General features: G+C 40.3%; 1 protein-coding gene and 6 non-coding genes across 8 annotated transcripts in view; 6 read left to right on the plus strand and 1 right to left on the minus strand.

The window, feature by feature from the left end:
- Positions 1 to 10: 10 nt before the first annotated feature.
- Positions 11 to 82, plus strand: Trnat-cgu (transfer RNA threonine (anticodon CGU)). Its single transcript has one exon. It is a non-coding gene; the product is annotated as a tRNA-Thr (tRNA).
- A 333-nt stretch (positions 83 to 415) lies between these two features.
- Trnan-guu (transfer RNA asparagine (anticodon GUU)) lies at positions 416 to 489 on the plus strand. The gene has a single exon. It is a non-coding gene; the product is annotated as a tRNA-Asn (tRNA).
- A 689-nt stretch (positions 490 to 1178) lies between these two features.
- On the plus strand, positions 1179 to 1250 carry Trnat-cgu (transfer RNA threonine (anticodon CGU)). Its single transcript has one exon. It is a non-coding gene; the product is annotated as a tRNA-Thr (tRNA).
- A 333-nt stretch (positions 1251 to 1583) lies between these two features.
- On the plus strand, positions 1584 to 1657 carry Trnan-guu (transfer RNA asparagine (anticodon GUU)). The gene has a single exon. It is a non-coding gene; the product is annotated as a tRNA-Asn (tRNA).
- Positions 1658 to 2354: 697 nt separating this feature from the next.
- On the plus strand, positions 2355 to 2426 carry Trnat-cgu (transfer RNA threonine (anticodon CGU)). The gene has a single exon. It is a non-coding gene; the product is annotated as a tRNA-Thr (tRNA).
- Positions 2427 to 2759: 333 nt separating this feature from the next.
- On the plus strand, positions 2760 to 2833 carry Trnan-guu (transfer RNA asparagine (anticodon GUU)). Its single transcript has one exon. It is a non-coding gene; the product is annotated as a tRNA-Asn (tRNA).
- A 13319-nt stretch (positions 2834 to 16152) lies between these two features.
- LOC126484325 (geranylgeranyl transferase type-2 subunit beta) overlaps positions 16153 to 25847 on the minus strand; it is a 73391-nt gene continuing 63696 nt past the window's right edge. For both annotated transcript variants that reach the window (XM_050107768.1, XM_050107767.1), the window contains exon 7: positions 16153 to 17394. In XM_050107768.1, coding sequence (XP_049963725.1) covers positions 17190 to 17394 — 205 coding nt within the window. In that variant the 3' untranslated portion in view covers positions 16153 to 17189. The remainder of the gene's footprint in view (positions 17395 to 25847) is intronic.

Here is a 25847-nt window from a genome sequence, read left to right on the forward strand (position 1 = left end):
CTAAGCTGCCGCCTTCTTAGCTCAGTGGTAGAGCACTGGTCTCGTAAACCAGGGGTCGTGAGTTCGAACCTCACAGAAGGCATTCATTTTTTAAACCTTCCTGCAAGGAGCGGAGCTATCTCGAGCAGCATCTAACACATGGCAGTACACTGAATGAAAGGGATGTTCTACAACCTATGACAAGTATTCTACTGGCCTCAGAGGTTTTCTGAATGCATAGGTTGAACATTGGTTTGTATGCATTTTGTAGTATAATGTCATGCTTGGCGATGTCATTCGTTTACGAGCCTCGCTACAGTGTGCATGCACGTTATCCATGTGAAGAGGCGTAAGCAAATGCTACCATTCTGCGAGATTCCTGCAGAAGGTATACGAATTGCGTTGATATACAGAGCACAAGGGAGCCAAAGTCAAGGCCTCCGTGGCGCAATCGGCTAGCGCGTTCGGCTGTTAACCGAAAGGTTGGTGGTTCGAGCCCACCCGGGGGCGAAATCGTTTTAACCGGCACCGAGGTGAGGACATACGTCAACTTTGTTAGAGATACACAGCTAGTGTGACAATTTGGCTGCGTTTGAGTGATGCCACAGAGCCTTATACACATTCAGCCAAGTGACACTGTAGGTAAAAACATGGCCCTACACAGACGTTCTACTGTTTTCCTTTTTATTCGTCATGTGTGACACTGCAGTAGAGGGACGCCCACTACAAAAGACGCATTCTTTACATTCAATTTCAGCATATACGTCGCGAGTGCCATATGACAGGGCCTGTCTCTCGATGTCGATTTGTATTTGGTGTCTCTTAAGTGTCGGTCTGCAGTAGGCCGCTGTTGGCCGAGCGACGTGCAGTCGCCTTACATGAAGCCCCATGGGCAACGCCAGTGCCACTGTGGACAACAGCATACTGTAGCCAGAGAGAGGAGCCGAAAGGCGCATTTCGCAGTCGAGCCACGCTGTCCCACAAGCTGTGCACTAGGTCAGGATTGTGCAGACCGCAAACTTTTGGTGGGCCGACGCTCGTCGTCGATCGCAAGGGCGAAACATTCAAGAGATTTGGAAAACGGCAATGTGGACACCCCCAGCAGCAGCTGTGTGCCAAATCCGATATCTGGTCGAGGGCTGCAAGATTCAGTATGATGAAGTACCAATTTGGGGATAGCTCACAAACGCTAAGCTGCCGCCTTCTTAGCTCAGTGGTAGAGCACTGGTCTCGTAAACCAGGGGTCGTGAGTTCGAACCTCACAGAAGGCATTCATTTTTTAAACCTTCCTGCAAGGAGCGGAGCTATCTCGAGCAGCATCTAACACATGGCAGTACACTGAATGAAAGGGATGTTCTACAACCTATGACAAGTATTCTACTGGCCTCAGAGGTTTTCTGAATGCATAGGTTGAACATTGGTTTGTATGCATTTTGTAGTATAATGTCATGCTTGGCGATGTCATTCGTTTACGAGCCTCGCTACAGTGTGCATGCACGTTATCCATGTGAAGAGGCGTAAGCAAATGCTACCATTCTGCGAGATTCCTGCAGAAGGTATACGAATTGCGTTGATATACAGAGCACAAGGGAGCCAAAGTCAAGGCCTCCGTGGCGCAATCGGCTAGCGCGTTCGGCTGTTAACCGAAAGGTTGGTGGTTCGAGCCCACCCGGGGGCGAAATCGTTTTAACCGGCACCGAGGTGAGGACATACGTCAACTTTGTTAGAGATACACAGCTAGTGTGACAATTTGGCTGCGTTTGAGTGATGCCACAGAGCCTTATACACATTCAGCCAAGTGACACTGTAGGTAAAAACATGGCCCTACACAGACGTTCTACTGTTTTCCTTTTTATTCGTCATGTGTGACACTGCAGTAGAGGGACGCCCACTACAAAAGACGCATTCTTTACATTCAATTTCAGCATATACGTCGCGAGTGCCATATGACAGGGCCTGTCTCTCGATGTCGATTTGTATTTGGTGTCTCTTAAGTGTCGGTCTGCAGTAGGCCGCTGTTGGCCGAGCGACGTGCAGTCGCCTTACATGAAGCCCCATGGGCAACGCCAGTGCCACTGTGGACAACAGCATACTGTAGCCAGAGAGAGGAGCCGAAAGGCGCATTTCGCAGTCGAGCCACGCTGTCCCACAAGCTGTGCACTAGGTCAGGATTGTGCAGACCGCAAACTTTTAAACTTTTGGTGGGCCGACGCTCGTCGTCGATCGCAAGGTCGAAACATTCAAGAGATTTGGAAAACGGCAATGTGGACACCCCCAGCAGCAGCTGTGTGCCAAATCCGATATCTGGTCGAGGGCTGCAAGATTCAGTATGATGAAGTACCAATTTGGGGATAGCTCACAAACGCTAAGCTGCCGCCTTCTTAGCTCAGTGGTAGAGCACTGGTCTCGTAAACCAGGGGTCGTGAGTTCGAACCTCACAGAAGGCATTCATTTTTTAAACCTTCCTGCAAGGAGCGGAGCTATCTCGAGCAGCATCTAACACATGGCAGTACACTGAATGAAAGGGATGTTCTACAACCTATGACAAGTATTCTACTGGCCTCAGAGGTTTTCTGAATGCATAGGTTGAACATTGGTTTGTATGCATTTTGTAGTATAATGTCATGCTTGGCGATGTCATTCGTTTACGAGCCTCGCTACAGTGTGCATGCACGTTATCCATGTGAAGAGGCGTAAGCAAATGCTACCATTCTGCGAGATTCCTGCAGAAGGTATACGAATTGCGTTGATATACAGAGCACAAGGGAGCCAAAGTCAAGGCCTCCGTGGCGCAATCGGCTAGCGCGTTCGGCTGTTAACCGAAAGGTTGGTGGTTCGAGCCCACCCGGGGGCGAAATCGTTTTAACCGGCACCGAGGTGAGGACATACGTCAACTTTGTTAGAGATACACAGCTAGTGTGACAATTTGGCTGCGTTTGAGTGATGCCACAGAGCCTTATACACATTCAGCCAAGTGACACTGTAGGTAAAAACATGGCCCTACACAGACGTTCTACTGTTTTCCTTTTTATTCGTCATGTGTGACACTGCAGTAGAGGGACGCCCACTACAAAAGACGCATTCTTTACATTCAATTTCAGCATATACGTCGCGAGTGCCATATGACAGGGCCTGTCTCTCGATGTCGATTTGTATTTGGTGTCTCTTAAGTGTCGGTCTGCAGTAGGCCGCTGTTGGCCGAGCGACGTGCAGTCGCCTTACATGAAGCCCCATGGGCAACGCCAGTGCCACTGTGGACAACAGCATACTGTAGCCAGAGAGAGGAGCCGAAAGGCGCATTTCGCAGTCGAGCCACGCTGTCCCACAAGCTGTGCACTAGGTCAGGATTGTGCAGACCGCAAACTTTTAAACTTTTGGTGGGCCGACGCTCGTCGTCGATCGCAAGGGCGAAACATTCAAGAGATTTGGAAAACGGCAATGTGGACACCCCCAGCAGCAGCTGTGTGCCAAATCCGATATCTGGTCGAGGGCTGCAAGATTGAGTATGATGACGTACTTTTAAATGAATCTTCACTAGGACCACTCAGGAATGAAAAGTACAGCTGAAATTAGTCCCTCAATTTAAATGAGAACTGGAGAATAAATATTTGCACAGTGTGTAATCTATTGATGAGAACTTAGCTTATTTTATGAAGAGTGTTTTGGAACACCATGACCACTATACAGCTTCTGGTCACAGAGTTGGTTGTTCTTCATAATTTTCTTGGAGGGATGTTCGTAAGTTACCTTTTTCACTAAACACCGTCTTTGGCTGAAATCATCATTTGCTTGTCTCTATTGAAGAAATGCGGTTGACTGATGAATGCCTTGACAGAAGAGCGAATGTCCAGCCTAGTTTTTGCCAGAATCTTGAGAGTTTGAAATGAGTTCCTTATTTTCAATGTAATGTCAGGAATTGTAATCGATGTGGTAATCCACGTCATTTGATGTGAGTCTGCACGGTCTAGCGAGGTTTGCGTCCGAGCAGCTGATGCCAGAAGAATATGGGCAAGGAGTAATGCCCCTAAAGCGCCTAGATAGTGCGCATATATTACATCAGCAGTGTGTGGAAGACATCCGTTTGTGCTATTCTTGACTCTGGTAGTACCTTTTCCTTATTTGATTATCAATGGTATCTCGAGTTCCATACCATTTGCAAGTTGCCCTCCTTGCATGCTTCTGATCAGGTACAACTTCGTGTCAATGGCAAACGTTGCCTCTGATAGGTGAAGTGTGGGGTAAACTTAGTATCCTGGGGTTTTCATGGCTATTTAATCTGTTAGTAGCTGTTCGTCTCACTGTTAATTTACTTTAAGTGTGAAATTTTATATTTCATACTGGACTTGTTTTTGATTATGGTGGTAAAATGTTTCATTTCAAGTTTTGTCCTAGTGTATGTATTGCTCTCTGCTCTTGTCAAGTGTGTTACCTTGCTAATATGGTGCGTGTGCATGGTCATCGTTTTGATATTGCTCACTTGGACAGTGGCTAAGGTAGGAGGTTGTTGTACATCCCTCAGTGTTTCCACGACAGTCTAACTGATACACTTGGTGTTATCAGTAGAACTGTGTACAAGGTCCATTTGAAGGATGATGTACCTGTTAGGTTAGTTCCTTATCGATTACTCCATACCATGACGAAAACTCTTAGGGAAATAATCAATGGTATGATTCATGAAGGGATTATTGGGGTGTCCACCTCCCTTTATGCCTCCCCTGTCTCTTTCGTTCCCAAGAGGCAGGAGGGCATTCATTGAGCAGTTGCCAATTATAGGATTCGCAATGAAAAAGTCATCTGAATACTCTATTCCTTTATGGGATTTATACAGTTGTTTTACTTGGTTTTCGGGGACACATTATTTTACTGTCTTAGATACGAACCATGCTTATTATACGATATTCTGAACTGAGGACTGCAAACATGTTACTGGCTTCTGTACCGATTCAAATCTTTATGAGTTAAATCATGTTTCATTTGGGCTTTCCACCTGGGGTGCAATATTGTCTCATTTGTTAGATAATGTGCTTCGAGACATTAAATTTAAGTACCCCTACAACTACCTGGTGCAGCTTTGCAAGCTACAGTGCAAGTTTTGATGAATATTTGGTTCATCTTCATCAAGTGTTACTTCATTTTAGAGAGGCAGGTGTTATGGTCAAACCAGTTACGATCAAATTTGCTAGATTGGAGGTTTCCTTTTTGGGTCATTTAGTTTTGGTTTGTGGAATCAAAATGGATTAAAGGCAAACGGGTGATCTGTATACTTTCCATCACCTCAGAATAAGATGGATGTAGCCAGATTTATTGGCATGGTCAATTTTTTTCTGAAACTTGTACCAAATTTTTCGCAGATATCTGCTCCCCTCACTAAGTTATGTAAGAAAGGAAAAGTTTTTGTCTGGGGTGAAAGCCAACAAGCCTCCTTTGAAGCCATGCTTCAAACTCCGGTGTGGCCCTCTGTACTTTCGCAATAATTTGAGTGGCGAAGACATCCTATAGCCTATGCCTCAAGAGGATTATCACTTGCTGAATTAACATATTTGGTACATGAATGGAAAGTTATCGCTGTTCTCTGTGCCCTAGAGAAGTTCAAATTTTATTTAGAGCATAGGGAGTTTCAGCTTGGAGCAGATAATCAGGCATTAAGCTGGGTTCTGGGGCAACCCAGAAAAGTGGGAAGAATTGCCTGTTGAACTCTCCATATATCCACATTTAAGTTCGTAGTTAGGCACATTAAAGGCACTGAGAATCAAGCAACCAATGCCTTTAGCAGAATGTTCGAAGAACATGACCATTCTGGGCCAGGGGATGTTGGTCATAACATCAGGTGTACAGGAGCCATACTCATAGAAGTTCCATAGTTATTCGCTGATAATTAGCTTAAGCAAAATCAAGATCCAGTTATTTGACCTATTAAATGCTGCTTACAAGAGGGAGAGCAGGTTAATGATTACGTTCTTAGCATGTTCATTGTTTGTCGTAAGGATAGCCAAGGCAAGAAATTAAAAATTTATCTCCCTAGTGAGTTAATACCTGCTGGGTTTCACTATTTTCATAACTCAATTATAGGGGGTCACTTGGGACTACGTACAACCCTTGTTAAGATTAGGGAACATGTTACCTGGCCTTCCTCATATAAGGATGTTCGAGTTTGGTGGAGGAGTGCAAAAGCCTAATCCCAATTCTTGGAAGGTTTTTTTGAATTCTACTCACATAGATAACCCCATGGACAAAAATTATATTGATTATGTAAGTCCCCTTCTTCATACTAGGAATGGGTATCATTACAATCTTGTGGTAGTAGATGTGTTTACCCATTTTACTTGGTCAATTCCTAGTTGGGGTGTCACTGCTGGCTTGACCATTCAACATCTATCTAAGATATTCTCCATTTTCAGTCAACCCAAGGGCTTGGTTAGTGACAATGCTCCCACATTTGTCTCCAAGGAGTTCAGAAGATTTTTTTTTTCATTTTTTCAAAATGGCGTTCACCATGTTGAAGCTACTCCTTATTATCCACAGGGATCGTTTCCCAAGAGGGTTAATAGGAACTTTTAACTCAGTGCTTATCATCTTCCATGTTAAGGCCTAGATGAAGTGGGACAGTTCTATCCCATGGCTTAATTTTGCATTTAATACCATTCAGCATGTTGCTCTTAAAGCCACCATTTACGGCCTCTTGATGAAAGTTTGCCCAACAAGATCAAATCGAGCATTATAGAAACTAATTGGTATAAGGCTTGGAATAACATCAACTTAACCCATCACAGGCAGCGTCTTAGACATAGCCACAGCAGGCACCCCTGCGGAACTTTTCCATGGGCCGAGGAGGTTAGCTACAACCTTCTAATAAACTGTCCCTAATTCATGGGCCCTTGTTGGATTCTTCAGTTATTGAGCTCAGTCAATTTACTATGTGCAACATTAAGATTGGCAAGTTATCTAGGATACATGTTAACCAGGTTAAGGAAAGTCATGAGGTTTAGCCCTAAATCACACTGGGTTGCATAATAGGAGCTGTTGTAGGGGAGTTTGATCTGTGGCAGCTTTCTTGCAATGTATCAATATCACTATTCTTATAATCTTTGACTAACAACTCACCGTTCAAGCACAGTGCCCTCTTGTTTGGTGGCTCTGGACATGGTGGCAGATTTGTGAGAAGTATCAGCTGAGGACCAACGCTATAACGAGCTTTCCATGGGGCCTCTTCATCGTGGTGTTAACTCTTGGCAGGTGACCAATATTGGGATCACGTTACCCCATGTAAGTTATTGAGTCCTGACATTGCTTGTGCTGTGATTTATCAGAAGGCTGTCAAGTGGTCAGGGCAGTGTTCACTGTCATTTTGGTGTGTCTTCCATTTGTTGGCTATGGATGCCCATGTCTCTATGGTATTCAAAGGGCAATGTGATTCTAATATCTGGTAGACATTTTAGACTGATTCAAAGGCTGATGCCTTATTGTAATTTGTTTGATGTGTTAATCTTATGTATCTATGGTATTTGTGAATCTTTAGCAAGTGTAATACACCATGTTCCAGAAGGAAGCTTTTTTGGAAGGTTGCAATGCATCAGTCTATGCGTAACTTGTTCTTGTCCACTTCCCGTTAATTCTTCTGAGTTATAAAGTAAATGATTTGACATGAAATTTTCGATTGGAGCCACAGGAAGATGTTTAGTATTATCAGTTGTGATGGATGTTTAATTGTTCACATCAGAATGTGTATCGGAGTTACTATTTCATTGGCCTATTTTTAATTTGCTTTCATTTTTCTGGTTTTCTTGAAGCTAATGCTAAAGGCCTATTCTGAGAAATTATATAAAGTGAAAGTTCCATTTAAGTGCCTCAGATACATTTTAGTCTGTTCCAGGACCAGGCGCGGCTCGTGGTTTCTATACGGGGGAAGGCTGTGGCATTTATTGATCAGAGCCAACATAGACCTCGGGTTACGCTACAGATTAGTCTGACGTAAACAACTAAGAATTCAGGGGGAGGGGGTGGGCAGATCACGCTCTACCCATAATTTTACGTACTGTATCTTCTATAATCAGGTATTAAATATCATTAGAAGCTAACTTCGTGTTAAAATCTTTGGTTAGTGTTTTTATACGTCATTATTGCATTTTCTGACACTTTGCAGCAAATCATATGAAAAGACGCGTTTCGGAGAGATCTTTAATGCGGGTCTGGAAGCACCAAGTTCTTTCACTTTCATCCTATGGCCGTGTTCCAAGTTTTTACCTATTAATTTGCACACTGAATTCATATTGCGCTTGTTTCACACTCGCGGTATGTTGCAGGTATTCACCAACAAGTAAAACTCACTAAAATCCTGCAAAATATACTCAGAAAAAGAAACTTGCTAATATCACACGATATCAACAAAAGCAGTCAGCATCAGCAAGCAAGGAAGGTAAAGTAACGGGACAAATTTCGCGCGTTTTGTCCTCTAACCACTTATGAAACTCTCGCTAGATGGCAGTACTGTTACGTTACTGTAGTGTAGTGCACTCTGGCGGGATATTTGCAAACTTATTCTAAATGTGGATAAAATAGCCAATAGCAGAAACAAAACAACTATGTAAAACATTATCAAAACAATAATACTAAATGTCGACTAATGACACATCGAAGCGTAGTAGAGATATGCAGAGACAGAGATTGGATAGCGAAGTTTCGGCCACTCTACATTCCTTTATTACATAGATAGTGGAACCTGAAAAATATGTGGTGGTTGGTACGACACCCTTAGGCTGCAAGCCCTGAGCCTTCGGGTCGCCCATAAAGAGCAGTACTTTGTAGAAGCCACGCCCCCAAACCGCTACTACATGCAGCTTACGGACGTTTCAAGGCGCAGCCTAAACACTACTAACCATTCGGAAAACATCTATCGATACAAACAGTTCCAAAAATGTTGACCGTCGTTATTTTAATCGGAACGGGAAATATGCGAAATTCGTCCTGATAATTTAAATTATGTAATACGTTCTTGCGAAATTTACTTTAACATATATTTTGGGGCGGCTCCGCCTCAGAGCCTTTAATTACGAGCCGCGCCTGTCCAGGACGTATTTGTTCTCTCCAAACTGCTATGGACTGACCTTTGAATGTCATGCAGGTGTCCTTGTGGATACTTTAATGATTTGCTAAGATGGAAAAATTTTATGATATTACTATTTTGTTGCTGAAATTTTTTTAAAGATATTTGTAACTGGTTTCTTAAATCTTTTGGCTAAAGTATTTAACAAAAAGCAGTTAAGTTGTCATGGTATTTGGTAAGAGCTTTGTTATAACAACAAGCGACCGACAAATGGTGCATGGTAGAGAATGGAGAAGAAAAGCAACCAGGCGGAGGTGGGGGGGGGGGGGGGGGGGGGGAGGCACTGGACTGGAGGTATCACTAACAATGAACAGACAGGACAATGAACAAGTATGGGACAACAGACACTTCGACTAACTAAGACACAACTCGACACAAGCAAGCAAGAACTGAGGTGATAAGCATGACATGACAATAACAATGCATGAACACTCCAAACAATGACAGTATTTATCTCAACACATGGAACTGGGACACAGTACGGTCGAGATGCACACTCGAACTACAGCAATTACCAGACTGCCAGGGTAGCACCTAAATACGAGACCACGGAAAACACAATTTGCCACAGACTTCACGTGGTACAGATAGTGCCACACTCACACGGTGAGGCTCGTGACACAGGTGCGTGCCGGAGCACAGAGACCTCTAGTGGGTATCGAGGTCTATCCCCTCTGGTGCGCATTCAACTTCTGTGGCTTCTGACACCAGTAGCTTAGATTAATTAATTGTACCCTAAGAGTTATTTATTTAATGCACAGCTGTGTTGGAATTCTGTCTAATTTAAATTGACTGTTGTTAATAATCTTTGTACTCCATTACTGCTATATGTTACCCAAGATCAGGCCCCACTTACTCATGCCCCGTCAGTGTGCTTAGCTGGCTATTTATATTGTTTGGAGTGCATACACTTGGCACTGTCTGTCATTCATACTGTTTCCTCCAACCACAGCCACACTACTTAATGTTCCTGTTTAAGTTAAGTTTATACTTGGAATAATTATTAATTTGTATCTGTTAGCTTGCAGCCCTCACCTTAAGCAAATTTTGATGTGCATTGGCATCCCAGTATATACCTTAATCTGTTGAAATTTGGTTGGAAAATTTGTTAAACCTTAAATTGATGTTTTTTTCTGGGTTTAAAATGATCTTGTCTAGATGTTAGTGTTAAAGTGCTTTTCATTGTTTTAGGTATGGATTTAGTTTCTTTCTAATCAGTCAAGTTTTTACTCACGTGTTATTCTCACCATTTGGTAACTAAGGCCTTTCTAACCTGTTCTGGCACTGTTGTTCAAGTTTATGTCTGCCTTTATTACAGCTTTACCCTTATTACATGTGTGTCTTAAATAAGGTGTGTCTTGCCTTAACAAATATTAAGTAATCTTGGGTTACAGTTAACTTCAAATTTTCTGTAAATTATTTCACTGGCATTGAATTTTAAATGAGACTCTCATTGCTTGGCCTTTAAATTAATTAAAAAATTAAAGCTTAATTGGCTGCATATATACATATATGGAGAAAAACCTATGTGTCACGGGCTGGGAAAACCTTTTTTCCCATGACATGTAGACTGCCATGCAAAGCAGGCTAATGAAGCAGACCAAAACTACTCCAACACAACATGCATATAGAATGCACTTCTTACTCTTCCTTTCACTGATAACCTCGGTGTTGAGCACCTGTAAGCTCCAAACACACACATGCGCCCACACACACCTGCGCCCACACACACATGCGCCCACACACACATGCGGGCCCACACACACACACACACACACACACACACACACACACACACACCTCCTTTTCCTCTCTTTGTCCATGTACATTATCTCCTGTCTCCAACTACATCTTCCCCTCCCCTCCTCCTGTCTAAATCTTCCTTAGCCTCTATGTCCATCTTCTTCTCTCTCTTCTTCCTTTTACACCTGCCTACTACTCTTCTACACTTTCCACCTCCCACCTACACCTCTCCCTCCTCTGCTTATGACCATCTCCTCCTCCCCTCTCTCTGTTCATCCCCATAATGCTTTTCTCTGTTCATGTCCTCTGCTCCATCTCTCTCCATATCATCCTCCTGTAGTGTCTGTCTATCTCAGCCTCACCCTCTCCTCTGTCTGTCCACCTCACTCTCCTTCATCTCAAAATATCCAAGACCTCTCTCCTCTATGCTCAGTCATGCCTATCTCCAGATGTAGTACTTGCAGGACATGCCGATAATACTCACCCTAAAGGACATGCCGATAATACTCACAGAACATCCCTGTCATGCAGGGCAGCCTACGTGTAACAGGTAGAAACACTTTTTTGCAGTATCTCCATTCCTATGGCAGCTAAGAGGGTCGGACAAACACCCCTCCCCCTGTGCCAATTCCCTTATTACAAGCAATATGTGTGTCAAAAATCAATCCATTGGTTTAGGACACGCATGCACGCATGCACACACACACACACACACACACACACACACACACACACACACACACACACACACACAGAGAGAGAGAGAGAGAGAGAGAGAGAGAGAGAGAGAGAGAGAGAATGGATTATATATAAGGATATTTCCAGAATGAGGTTCTCAGGAAAGCTTTTGTGAAGTTTGGAAGGTAGGAGATGAGGTACTGGCAGAAGTAAAGCTGTGAGGATGGGGTGTGAATTGTACTTGGGTAGCTCAGATGGTTGGGCACTTGCCCACGAAAGGCATAGGTCCCCAGTTCAGGTCTCAGTCCAGGCACACGGTTTTAATCTGCCAGGAAGTTTTATATAAGGATAGATTATTCGTAGTAGAATGTACAAGAGAGAAGGGCAAAATCTGAATCTGAATTTATTATATTTTCTTTTAGGTTGTTTTGTTTTTCTTTTTGATTAACATAAGAAGCTAGGGATATAGACACTGGGGAAAACATTTTTTTTTTCCCCAGTTTTGTCATATGTACATAAATATTGAACATTGGTGTAAATGGTGACAAATGACAGAAACCCAAAGATGTGTTTTACAAAATGACATCCATAGGATGAGTACATTAGTTAATTACATGTGTTTGGTTTTTGAACAGTATACAGCATCAATTATTGCCACTGTTGGTTTTGCTATGTGTGAGGTCAGATTTTATCTTTCACTCCAAATTAAGTTCCTTTGTTTTGCCCCACTATTCAGTCTAGTCCCAGAGGAAATCAGTGGACAACTGGGGCAGTGCCTTTAACCCCATGAGACATTTAATCATATTACATTCAATAGTTCTGATTACAGTACTTTTACAACTAAGTCTGAATCTTAGCATTGAAAACTTTACACAAATAATGCCCTCATTGGGTAAGGTTCTATTCAAGCAGTTATTTACAGTTATTCAATATCTGAATAATATTTACATAGTAATGCTTCATTTGGATGACTCATAATACAGAAAAATTCATTTTCATTATGTGTTATGTGGGGAGAATGGATTTCTAAACCATCTTTTCCATACATTTTTGCAGTAATGTTCTGTTTGTTTCATAAATGTTCAGTTTTTACAAAAGTTTCTGCATTGGTAATTTCTTGCTTAGCAGAGGTTATTGAGTTGCGATTATTCATCATTCTCATTGTTGCTGTCGTGGTCTTCAGTCCAGAGACTGGTTTGATGAAGCTCTCCATGCCACTCTATCCTGTGCAAGCTTCTTCATCCTCGAGTAACTACTGCAACCTACATCCTTTTGAATCTGCTTAGTGTATTCATCTCTTGGTCTCCCTCTACAATTTTTACCCTCCACACTTCCCTCCAATACTAAACTGGTGATCCCTTGATGCCTCAGAACATGTCCTAGCATTTAAAAATGTGGCTGTATACAATGTTTTAACAATAAAACAAACTTCTGATGCCCATCATGACTCATGATAATGTAGTGAAGAAAATAAAACCGCCTTTCATTTGACATCTCAGGTTTTCTCAGCATGGTTGTTTAATTGTGTGCTTCCAGGTGTACAGTACTGCGCATACAATTAAAACAACAACTCAGCTTTATACCTGGAAGCACACCACTAACCTATGATCTGCTTTTCGAAAATAATTAACTCTAGAATACCTAAGGTAAGTCTCCAAGACCCATTATGTTTCCATTTTCTTTTTTATCAGCCATAAACATTTGTATTAAAATTTCATCAGTTAGTTATTCTTCTAGTATCTTGTTTTTCTCCTATAAATAATAATCACTAAAATTTTATATATTTTTTAATAACTTAATTGATTTTTAAAAACACTCATGCACTAATACTGTAAGCCGAATCTCTCAGGCTCCGTTCATATTTTTGTCATGTTTCTTTTTATTTATTTGCTTCATTTATAGTTCATTGTTTACTGTGCATTTCTGTGATGTAATGCTCCATTGTTGAATGAGACCCGATAGCTACAAAATATATTAGCTGTTGGTCTTACAACGTATCTGAAAGGAAATTGATAGACGAAGAATTTCTTCACCTACTGAAAACATCTGATGATCCCAGCGATTTCTGTACTGTGGAGCAAGAAGCGTGGTCCACCAATATTTAGAGCCACAATGGGTCTTCAGAGACTTAAAGACTTGTTATTGTTTTTGCAATTCAATGATAAAGCTGCAAGAAGTTTTCAAAGAGAGAAAGATGAACTTGTTGCACTCAGAAACATTTGGGAGTATATAAATCATAATCCTGGAAAATATTATCTACCAAATGAAAATCTGATGATAGATGAACAGTCTGTTCATTCTTTGAAGGTGTACAGTTGAGCTGTATAAAAGTTCAAAACCTGATAAATATGGAATAAAAATTTTCCGGACACGTGACTAAAAATTTCCGCCAACTGAATGGGCTGCCATATCTCGGAAAATAAGGAAACGAATGAAGTAAAAATGTTGGTTTCACTGTCGTCACTCATCTTAAACTATTTCGGTAGCTGCCGAAATATCATAATAGCTAATTTCTTCACATCCATGGATCTGGCAGGTTTCTGACTATAGTTCGACAAAATGAAAGATTTGTACGTACAGAACTTTTGGCAAAGAAGAGCCAGGAGGAACATACTGCAGAATTTGATGTAGCTCATGATCATACTCTATTGTCGCATGTTCCAAAAAACAATAAAAGCCTAGTGGTACTTTCTACAATGGATTGTACATCAAATGTAATTAGTGAAGATGCTTCTATGTCTGCTTTAATAAAGTACTATAATGAGATGAAAGGTCAGGTGGACTCATTAGAACAGATGGTGCACACTTATTCCTGCAAAAGAAAAACGAGATGTCCCCTGGCATTATTCATGAAGTCAGTTGACATAAGTGGAGTTGCAGCATATGTGGTATTTCTTTTTATATAAAACACGACATATCATGTTAAAAATATGAAATCAAGGCATCAGATTATTTCTTGCCAAACTTGTTAAAGGTTTAGTTCAACCACATATTGCAAAAAGGCCAAAACTATCACTTCTTCATTGTATGAGAAATGCTGCGTATGAACCTCAAGAATCCACTGCAGTAGTAAAAGAAAAAACTCCAGCCAAGAAGCAGCATTGTGACATGAAAAAATTGTTTGCAGTAATTGCAATAGAAACCTATGTGGCAAATACTCAACCTCTGTAGTGAAGTGGAACAACTGCTCTGTGTGAAAACAAGAAAAGTAATAAAGTCTATCAAGATAACAAAAAAAATTATAACAGATATAGGCTCTTTTTTTCAGGGTTCTTCATACAGTGAAATTTAGAAAAATAAATAAAAATGTTGTTAATTAACCACATTCAATATTTTAATTGTTGTTGATAAAACCTTGCTAACATAGCATTTATTCATATTTTCACTGCTATCTTAGTGAAAAAGAACATTACGAAGAAAAAATATCTACAAGTCTTGAAGACCAGCCTCTAGTGTCTGCCATGATAAATAGCGTGTATATTCCAGTGTTAAAAGAAGCCACTTAGCTGCAAGCACACAACAACCTGTGGCTCTCTCTTTTTCTGTCATACATTGTTGTTCTATTGTCACAAACACTGCATAGCTTGCCACTACTGAGGGAACCAAGAATGGAACTGAGGGGAAAACTGAAAGCACAGATAACTATACAGAGTTTGACTTGGACTCATAACAGCACAGCAAAACTGAAGATGTGTAGGTCCATTTAGATGATGGGGCATGAATGTTCTTCCTCATCAATGATGAAGGACAGAGTGTCAACATTCAGCATTTTTTTCTATATCACAAGAGGAAAACAGTGCCAAATCATATTGGTTTACCTTGCTGGAGAATTTAACATTCAGAGTGTCTTCAATATCATGAATAACTTTTAGCTTCATATTACTCTTAAGCTTTCTTTTATTCATTGACCATGACTAAACAAAATTTTCACAATGTAGAATTCTGAATTCTGATAAACAACACAATGTGATCAATTTATGTGATTGGCCTAATGGCAATGTTTTCTGTGGTATTAGATCATGTCACCTACATGAGGAAATTGATACTTTAGTCCCTGCATAATATATTCTTGATGGCTCGATTCCTTGACTTTGATACATCTTCCCATATTTATACATTCTCCACTGAAAGAGAAACGAAGTGAATTCTTCTCAACATGCCACCTTAGTTCTATAAAGGCACACAGATATATTATGCCCAAAAGTGTATCAGAGAGCTAAAAGTGACAGACTTCTTATGCTAATGATTATAAAAATGTCACTATTTCACTGATGACAGGTCTTGACGAGCAACCATCAACTTATCAGTGAGTTCACTATTTGGAAGTCCTTCTTAATCATACACAAACGAACAATTATTGATTTTCAATTACATAAGTTTTTTCTGGAAGCAGTTTAATGAAACTTATCTAAAATTAAAGAAAAAGCCAAAAACTTTTGAACATGTCATGAAATTCACCATAACTAAGTTCTGGACTGGAAACACTTTAATGTGGACTTTTTCTTAAAGTAAGGTAAGTTAAAAACAAAGTTCAGTAATTCTGTTATTGTGCCAATTTCATTGGGACAGATGGAGATATCCGTTAAAAGAGGGAATTCTTTAAAAGTGGGTTCATTAGAATCGGGTTTCACTGTAAATGATAAAACAGTATATAAGTTTAAGAAATCCAGATTCATTGTATTAACAAAATATTCCACATAACAATACAATAATGATCACTCTGCTTGCTTCGATGTACACATCATTGTAAAGTTGCTACTTCTCTCTGGTGGTAAAAGTATAAGTCACATAAAAGATGGCAGTAAATTTCCTTATGTCCATTATTACAAAAAGGAGACTGGTATGGAGTCCTGCTCCAAAACATAAATCCACAACTTATTAAAAATTACTATAAGCTGTATATAAAACACAAATTTTCATTCCTGTCACTAGCAGTGCATTGTGCTTGTACACAGTTTTCATTCACACAATGAGATTGATACATAAAAAGAAACTGAAAGGAAAAGAGAAAGCCACAGACACGTGGCAAGTGACACCAAGAGTTGTAGCTTTCATCACATTAATTACTGACCAGTAAAACAACACGATGTGTTAGCACACTGTGAACCTCAGGAACAATGTTTACATTTACAATTAAATGCACAGAATATCGTAAAGTAAATTAGCCACTCACAGGTAACATGCGAACAAAATCATTTACAGCCTGTGTGAGACAGTAACTTTGTCACTGTCCTCCATTTAACATTCCATCTTTAGTTTAAATGACAAGTATGGCATTTGGAAGCTATTTCAGAGTACAATACTAAATCCAGTGCTGTTGGTGCACAGTGCCCTTAACATATACCTCATGAAATATGTGTACAGCAATTATCTAATAATTATCATCATCAATAATTACAAAGTCACTCCTACTGCAGTTACATTTTGAATTTTGTATATGAATACTATACCTCCAATTGCTTGTCGCTTATGTCCACTGTGCTGTGATATTATACTTACAATGGCATGTTGGACTAATGAACAATTGCTCTTCACAAAGACAGTTCAACACTAAAGCTTATTGATAGAGTCTCTTACAAAATACACGACTTCAGAAAAATCTTGCATGTCAAATCAGGAAAGCCTGATACACAAGTGATCCCAAGCTTGTTATAAAATTATTCTCTCAACAGTTTCTGTGCCAGTTAAATCATACAGACAGTCTCTGAGGCCTGAGGCCTAGCCTGTCAATCACATGTTTAGGCATGCAGTAAGTTGGGTCTACTGGCTTTATTGATGGCTCACCAAGCAATGACAATGCTGCCAGCCCAAACAAGGTATGGAAAGGATCTGGAATGTCACCAGGACGATCACTGAAACCTCCTGTTTCTGTGTCTTGGCATGCTAGAACAAATCTGGAAACAAAATCACTTTGTTATAATAATGCAAACGCAATGAAAAGAAAGGCAGACAATATTATGGTAAAGAAATATTACTGTATAATCAAATTTCAAAATCCCATCAAATTAAACTCCAATGCATTTCATTTAGAGTATTCTTAAACAAAGTGCTGGAAAATTTTAAATTTTATTGTGCTTGACAGACAGGGAAGGGTATGACTTTTCCCAAATGCATTGTAGAATGGAAGCACATACTTACATATAATCTTTTGAATTCAAATGCAATGAATCCCTTGTAGCATAATTGTAAGAAGAAAAAAATTTTAAATGCAGTTGGAGTGAATAGCACTTAAAACACAACCTTACATTTGGGGTTGTACAACTAAAATTAATGAACATGCCCACTAGGTTATCTCACTGGCTTAGAGAACTAACTGTGACGAAATCTCTTACATTCGTAGGGGAAGGGGAAGGGGAAGGGGAAGGGGAAGGGGAAGGGGAAGGGGTATGTGGGTGGGGGTGAATGAAGGAGCAGCATGACAACAGTACGTGGTGTTTCTTCTACAGGAAGAAATAAGAACTGGTTGGAGGAAGTTGAAAAGTGGACAGGGACAAGTCACTCAGACACCAGACTATGATCAGCCCACCTCTTATGAGGTAATACATCAAATGGGCATCTGCCATCTCTGCATTTGTGTATACTGCCATTGCACAAGCGAAGTCCGTGATTACCTCTACTTAGTAACCTGTGTGCTTGCAACAGTCATACTGATGATCTCTGAAACAGCTAATGTTACCTTTACACGAGCAATGACCTATGTTCAGCGGCAAGAGGGACATGTAAAACAAAACACTGGCAGTGCACAACATAACCAGACATCACGAAGAGTGCATTTTCCCCATGATTCTAAAGTTCTTCTTGTGTGTTTCCCATGATTAATGAGCTGGAGAAAATGAGTTGTAACATGGAAACAAAGCATTTCCAGACCAACATTCATATGGCATAATTTTTATCTCCTCTCAAGAGGACGTCGTTATCAGGAGAAAGAAAACTGGTGTTCTACGGATCGGAGCGTGGAATGTCAGATCCCTTAATCGGGCAGGTAGGTTAGAAAATTTAAAAAGGAAAATGGATAGGTTGAAGTTAGATATAGTGGGAATTAATGAAGTTCGGTGGCAGGAGGAACAAGACTTTTGGTCAGGTGAATACAGGGTTATAAATACAAAATCAAATAGGGGTATGCAGGAGTAGGTTTAATAATGAATAAAAAAAATAGGAGTGTGGGTAAGCTACTACCAACAGCATAGTGAACGCATTATTATGGCCAAGATAGACTCGAAGCCCATGCCTACTACAGTAGTACAAGTTTATATGCCAACTAGCTCTCCAGATGATGAAAAAATTGATGAAATGTATGATGAGATAAAAGAAATTATTCAGGTAGTGAAGGGAGACGAAAATTTAATAGTCATGGGTGACTGGAATTCGAGAGTAGGAAAAGGGAGAGAAGGAAACATAGTGGGTGAATATGGATTGGGGGTAAGAAATGAAAGAGGAAGCCATTTGGTAGAATTTTGCACAGAGCATAACTTAATCATAGCTAACACTTGGTTCAAGAATCATAAAAGAAGGTTGTATACATGGAAGAATCCTGGAGATACTAAAAGGTATCAGATAGATTATATAATGGTAAGACAGAGATTTAGGAACCAGGTTTTAAACTGAAAGACATTTCCAGGGGCAGATGTGGACTCTGACCACAACCTATTGGTTATGAACTGTAGATTAAAACTGAAGAAACTGCAAAAAGGTGGGAATTTAAGGAGATGGGACCTGGATAAACTGACTAAACCAGAGGTTGTACAGAGTTTCAGGGAGAGCATAAGGGAACAATTGACAGGAATGGGGGAAAGAAATACAGTAGAAGAAGAATGGGTAGCTCTGAGGGATGAAGTAGTGAAGGCAGCAGAGGATCAAGTAGGTAAAGAGACGAGGTCTAGTAGAAATCCTTGGGTAACAAAAGAAATATTGAATTTAATTGATGAAAGGAGAAAATATAAAAACACAGTAAATAAAGCAGGCAAAAAGGAATACAAATGTCTCAAAAATAAGATCGACAGGAAGTGCAAAATGGGTAAGCAGGGATGGCTAGAAGACAAATGTAAGGATGTAGAGGCTTATCTCACAAGGGGTAAGATAGATACTGCCTACAGGAAAATTAAAGAGACCTTTGGAGAAAAGAGAGCCATTTGTATGAATATCAAGAGCTCAGATGGAAACCCAGTTCTAAGCAAAGAAGGAAAAGTAGAAAGGTGGAAGGAGTATATAGAGGGTCTATACAAGGGCGATGTACTTGAGGACAATATTATGGAAATGGAAGAGGATGTAGATGAAGATGAAATGGGAGATATGATACTGCGTGAAGAGTTTGACAGAGCACTGAAAGACCTGAGTCGAAACAAGGCCCCGGGAGTAGACAACATTCCATTAGAACTACTGACGGCCTCGGGAGAGCCAGTCCTGACAAAACTCTACCATCTGGTGAGCAAGATGTATGAGACAGGCAAAATACCCTCAGACTTCAAGAAGAATATAATAATTCCAATCCCAAAGAAAGCACGTGTTGATAGATGTGAAAATTACCGAACTATCAGTTTAATAAGTCACAGCTGCAAAATACTAACGCGAATTATTTACAGACGAATGGAAAAACTGGTAGAAGCCGACCTTGGCGAAGATCAGTTTGGATTCCGCAGTAATGTTGGAATTCTCTGTTCAAAAACCTCATGTGCATGGTACATATACTCTGCTACCCTAGAAAATGCTTCTGCAATTAAGTGAATGATTGACCTATTATGGAGACTCAACATTCTACACCCAATAGCACACATTAATCATCACAGATTCGATGGGACCTTTGGTTTATGTCGCCCACCTAACTGCAACCCAGCTACAAATCATTAGCTGTTCTTTCATCCCTTGGACAATCACTTTGATTTTCTCATACAATTTATCCAATAATGAGATATAATGTAGGCCTAAGTATTCCCATTTTCAGATGGTTCATAAGCTTCACACCTTGTGAATGCCTCCCTTCCTCCAAATAATAATAACAATAATAATAAATTCTTATGAAGCTGAAAAAATATTTTAATTTCTTCTTTAGTGGCTTAACCATTGGTTTATGTTCTTCTCACTAAGCTTCAAAGCAAATAGAGGACATAGAAATGGGCATTCCTAGCACTGAGAAGCAACTGAAACAGCTGTAAACAAAAAAGTCTTGAGGTACAGGTGGAATCACAACACAGTTTTACAGAGAGTAATCTTCAGCATTGGCCACTTACTTTGCTTTCACTTATTATGAATTTCTCACCCAGCGCAAAGTACCCAGCAACTGGGAGAAAAGTGCAGGTGCCTCCAATAGAGAAGAACAGTAAGAGAATGAACCCAGAAAATCACAGACTAGTATCCTTAAGATCAGTTTTCTGCAGAATTCTTGACCACTTTCTGAGTTCAAATATAAAAATTTCCTTGAGACAGAAAAGCTTCTGTCTGCAAACCAGCACAGATTTAGAAACCATCAATCCTTTGAACCACAGATGAAGGGCAACAGGCAGATTCAATATTCCAAAATTTCTGGAAAGTGTTTGACACAGTGCCCAACTGCAGACTGTTAATGGAAGTCCAAGTACATGGAACAGGTTCCGAAGTATGTGAATGGCTCAAAGACTTCTTAAGTAATGACCACTCTTATTCTCTGCAACTATTTACTGATGATGCTGTAGAGTGCAGGAAATTGTCATTGCGCAATTGAAGGAGAATATAGGATGGGTTAGATAGAATATCTATTTGATCTGTTGAATGGTACCTTTCTCTAAATGTAGAAAAATGTACATGAATGTAGATGAGTAGGAAAAACAATCCAGTAATCTTCGAGTACAGTATTAGTGGCAGCCGCTTGTCACAGTCATGATGATTAAATATCTAATCTAGGCACAATGTACAAAGTGATATGAAATGGAATGGGCACATACGATTGGTAGTAGGGAAGGCAAATGGTCGACTTCAATTAATTGTGAGAATTCTAGGAAAAGGTAGCTCATCTGCAAAGGTGACTACGTATAGGACACTGGTATGACCAATTCTTGAGTGGTGCTTGAGTGTTTTGGATCTTCACCAGGTCAGATTAAAGGAAGACATGAAAGCAAGTTAGAGGTGTGCTGCTAGATTTGTTACTGCTAGGTTTGATCAACATGCAAACATTACAGAGATGTCTCTTGAACTCAAATGGGGAAATCCATGTAGGGGAGAAAATTTATAGAACCAGGTCTTTCAATGACTGCAGTACAATTCTACTCGTGCCCCTTTTGTGAGTGTTCAAAAATGGTTCAAATGGCTCTGAGCACTATGGGACTTAACAGCTGTGGTCATCAGTCCCCTAGAACTTAGAACTACTTAAACCTAACTAACCTAAGGACATCACACACATCCATGCCCGAGGCAGGATTCGAACCTGCGACCGTAGCAGTCGCGCGGTTCCGGACTGCGCGCCTAGAACCGCGAGACCACCGCGGCCGGCTTTTGTGAGTGTAATAGGAGAGGGAATGACTAGTAGTGGTACAAGGTACACTCTACCATGCACAACATGGTAGCTTGCAGAGTACAAACACAGATAGATACAGATGTAGAACTATGTAAAATAAGCAAAGGCAACCACTTACCTACAGCGGACTGGTATGTGGTGCACAGAAACACTTAACAGGAAACAGTTACTACTAGGTTTCAAACTCTTGCTCTTTTTCTAGTAAGAGCACACACATTCACACACACATCCACACAGACACCCAAACATGCATGTTCAGAGTAACAGCGAGACAGTTACCACGATTGTGGACATCTGGGTGTCTATCTGACAATCCTGCCTATTGTTCGTGTCATCTAAGAAGGCAGTGCAATTTCACCAGTCAACAGCCATTTTTATCATCTCGAATGTGATACATCAACTAGTATGTATTTTGGAGCGTAGAATCAGAGTATAACTTTCAAAATGTTCTAGCACGTACTATTTTTGAGTTTTTAAAGGTTTTTTATTTTTCGTATTCAGTATTTCACTTTTTGCTGTTCTCCTGTTTTGATGTTTGTTTTTGATTAGCAGAGGAGAGCTAGAAGATCTACAAATCATCAGTAAGTGGTTAGTGTGGTAATCCAGTGGTGTGAAAGAGATCCTTAGTGAGTGTTTCCTGTGAAAGATAGTGCAAACTTTTTGTGTTTAAAACTAACACTAAGAAAAATGGCAACTAGTAAATCTCATTGCTGTCTAAACAACCCTGACAACTTTTGTTATGTGTGTGGGAAATTCACTCCAAAAGCCCAAAGAAAACCAATTACTGATTTGGTTAAGAAGGCATATAAATTGTATTTTGATCGTCCTGTTGGTGATCAAGATAAAAATGCACCTCATATTTTGTTTCCATAACCTGTACTACAACCATAACCAAGTAGTTGAAAGCAAAACGCCGAGCCATGCCATTCACTGTTCTGATGGTGTGGTGAGGGCCGAAAGACCATTATTCATGACTGTTACTTCAGCCTTACAAATATTTCAGGACATTCAAGCAAAACTAGACATAAAATAAAGTATCTAGATGTATCTTCAGTGCATTTGGCTGTGCCCCATGATGAGGGGTTTCCTGTTCCTGTCTGTAACTTGAAAGCCATGGAACCAGACACCACGTCAAGTGAATATAGAAGAGTACCGCCCTCAATATCATGACATTTCACCTCAGCTCTTTAATCAAAAGGAACTGAACAATTTGGCTTGTGATCTACAACTTTTGAAACAGCAAGCTGAACTCTTGGGGTCGATACTGCATCAACGGAACCTTCTAGCTCCGGGGACAAAAATTTCCTGTTTCAGATCAAGAGGTGCTTCCTTTGCTCAATATTTCGATATGCACAATTCAATGTTTGTATGTAGAGATGTCAATGGTCTGATGATGCAGCTAGGTGTACAACATAATCCACAGGAGCGGTGACTATTTATTGACTACAGCAAAACCAGCTTGAAAGCAGTACTACTGCATAATGGCAATGCATTTCCATCAGTACCTTTGGCTTATGCAGTAGACATGGAAGAAACTTATGAAACCATGGCTTTGCTGCTAGAGGCAATCAAATATAAGGATCATGAATGGCAGCTTTGCTGTGATTTAAAAGTCGTTGCTCTCCTTATAGGTTTACAGGCTGGATTCACGAAATGCTGCTGCTTTTTGTGCCTTTGGGACAGCCGTGACACCAAGAACCACTATCAGTCAAGGAATGGCCCTACGGAAGTCATATGTTCCTGGAAATATAAATGTGAACAATACCCCATTGGTTGAGCCCGATAGAATTATTTTGCCTCCCCTTCATATCAAGTCGGGCCTTATCAAGAACTTTGTAAAAGCTCTGGATAAAGAAGGTGAGGCCTTCAATCACTTAAAGGAAAAGTTTCCCAAATTAAGTGAGGCAAAGCTGAAAGAGGGTATATTTATTGGACCACAAATAAGAAAATTGCTGAAAGATCCAACCTTTGATACCAAACTCACTGATATCCCATTAGCTGTTTGGCCTTCTTTTAAAGCAATTGTGAAAGGCTTTTTGGGTAACAGAAAAGACAAAAACTATGTTACCATTGTAAATGATCTGTTGGAAAACTATAAGACCATGGGGTGTAGAATGTCACTTAAAATTCACTTTTTACATTCTCACCTTGATTTCTTCCTGGAAAATTTGGGAGCCATAAGCGATGAGCATGGTGAGTGCTTTCACCAAGACATTCTAACCATGGAACACCATTACCAAGGCCATTGGAACCCTTTGATGACTACTGCTGGGGTCTTGTTAGGGAGAGTGATGAAAGGCAAACAAAAGAAGAGCTCTGTCATCACATTTTTCAAAAACCAAAGACGATTAAAGGTGAAAATATCTTCTGAACTAATTTGGATCTTTTATTGGCATCATGCCCATATATACATACAAAATAGTATGATTTCAAAAGTTCTGAATGTGTATTTTTCTTTGACTTAATTGTGTCAATTTTTGCGATTACCATTTTTTTATTCTGTGTGTATCTAGGAAATGTAATGTCATACAGAAAAACTGATTTTACCAGTGTATTCAGAACCCCAAAATTAGCAAATCCACTTATTTACAAATCAGATGCAGAAAAAAGTTTAAATTTGTTAACTAGTGTTTTCAGCCGTTCTGCGCATCCCCCTCCACTAGCCACTGGCGGCCAATAATATTCATTCTCTTTCCGAGCGGCTAGCAGAGTGTTACAGCTAGAGTGCAAGAATCTCACTCCTACATGTTACACTGTTGCCACACTTCGCGACAACCAAATTATTCATTCAACTACCAATCTTTTTTGTTTCCAATTTTTTTTCTTGGAGCAGTATAGCCGTGAATGTGTATCTTGTAAATGTTTAAGTGCAATTTAAAAAAGGAGGGGGGGGGGGGGGGAGAGAGAGAGAGAGAGAGAGAGAGAGAGAGAGAAATGGCTCTGAGCACTATGGGACTCAACTGCTGTGGTCATAAGTCCCCTAGAACTTAGAACTACTTAAACCTAACTAACCTAAGGACAGCACACAACACCCAGCCATCACGAGGCAGAGAAAATCCCTGACCCCGCCGGGAATCGAACCCGGGAACCCGGGCGTGGGAAGCGAGAACGCTACCGCACGACCACGAGATGCGGGCGGAGAGAGAGAGAGAGAGTCAGGTGATGGCAACAAGCGTGGAGTGCTTCACAAGCAGGCGAGGCGGATTATTTACTGCGTTTATAACTTTTTCAAACATGAATTTAAAAGCAAGTCTCCTACTGTTGACACTAGAAAACACACAAACTGATTCCCGAACCATGTGGTGTCGGCAAGAGAACTGTAAAAAGAATTGTAAAGGAAAGTGTCAGAGCTGTAGGAGTTGTAGAAACAGTTGGTTTTATGTCACCTGGAAAGCATCGAGGTCACAAGGAACCTGTAACACAAATGGATAGTTTTAACAATGATGTTTTAAAGTGCTCCATGTGAATGATGAGTCCCCTACATAACGAAAACATGTCACAGTTATGCAGGCCTCAATGGTAAGCACTTCATCTGGATAAAGAATTTTTAAAAATGTTGGTTCCAGATGTGTTAAGAAGAGAGTTTTCAGTTCAAAGAAGTGACCTAGGTGCAGCATGAACTATAACCCATATAAAGATTCACAATACAAGAGAAGGAGGTACCTTAACAGTACATTACTTCAATGAAACATGGGTCAATTAGAATCATTCCAAGAAGATCTGCTGGGAATTGAGTGATGGTACTGGCAGTTTTAAAGTTCTCATAGGGAAAGGTTATCGGATAATTATTGTGCATGCTAACACTTCTTCCGGTTTTATTTCTTAGAATAAACAAAGTAATACTATTTCTTAGTTTTAAAGACT

This window comes from Schistocerca serialis, chromosome 6 (genome assembly GCF_023864345.2).
Source record: "Schistocerca serialis cubense isolate TAMUIC-IGC-003099 chromosome 6, iqSchSeri2.2, whole genome shotgun sequence".
NCBI classification, from domain to species: domain Eukaryota; kingdom Metazoa; phylum Arthropoda; class Insecta; order Orthoptera; family Acrididae; genus Schistocerca; species Schistocerca serialis.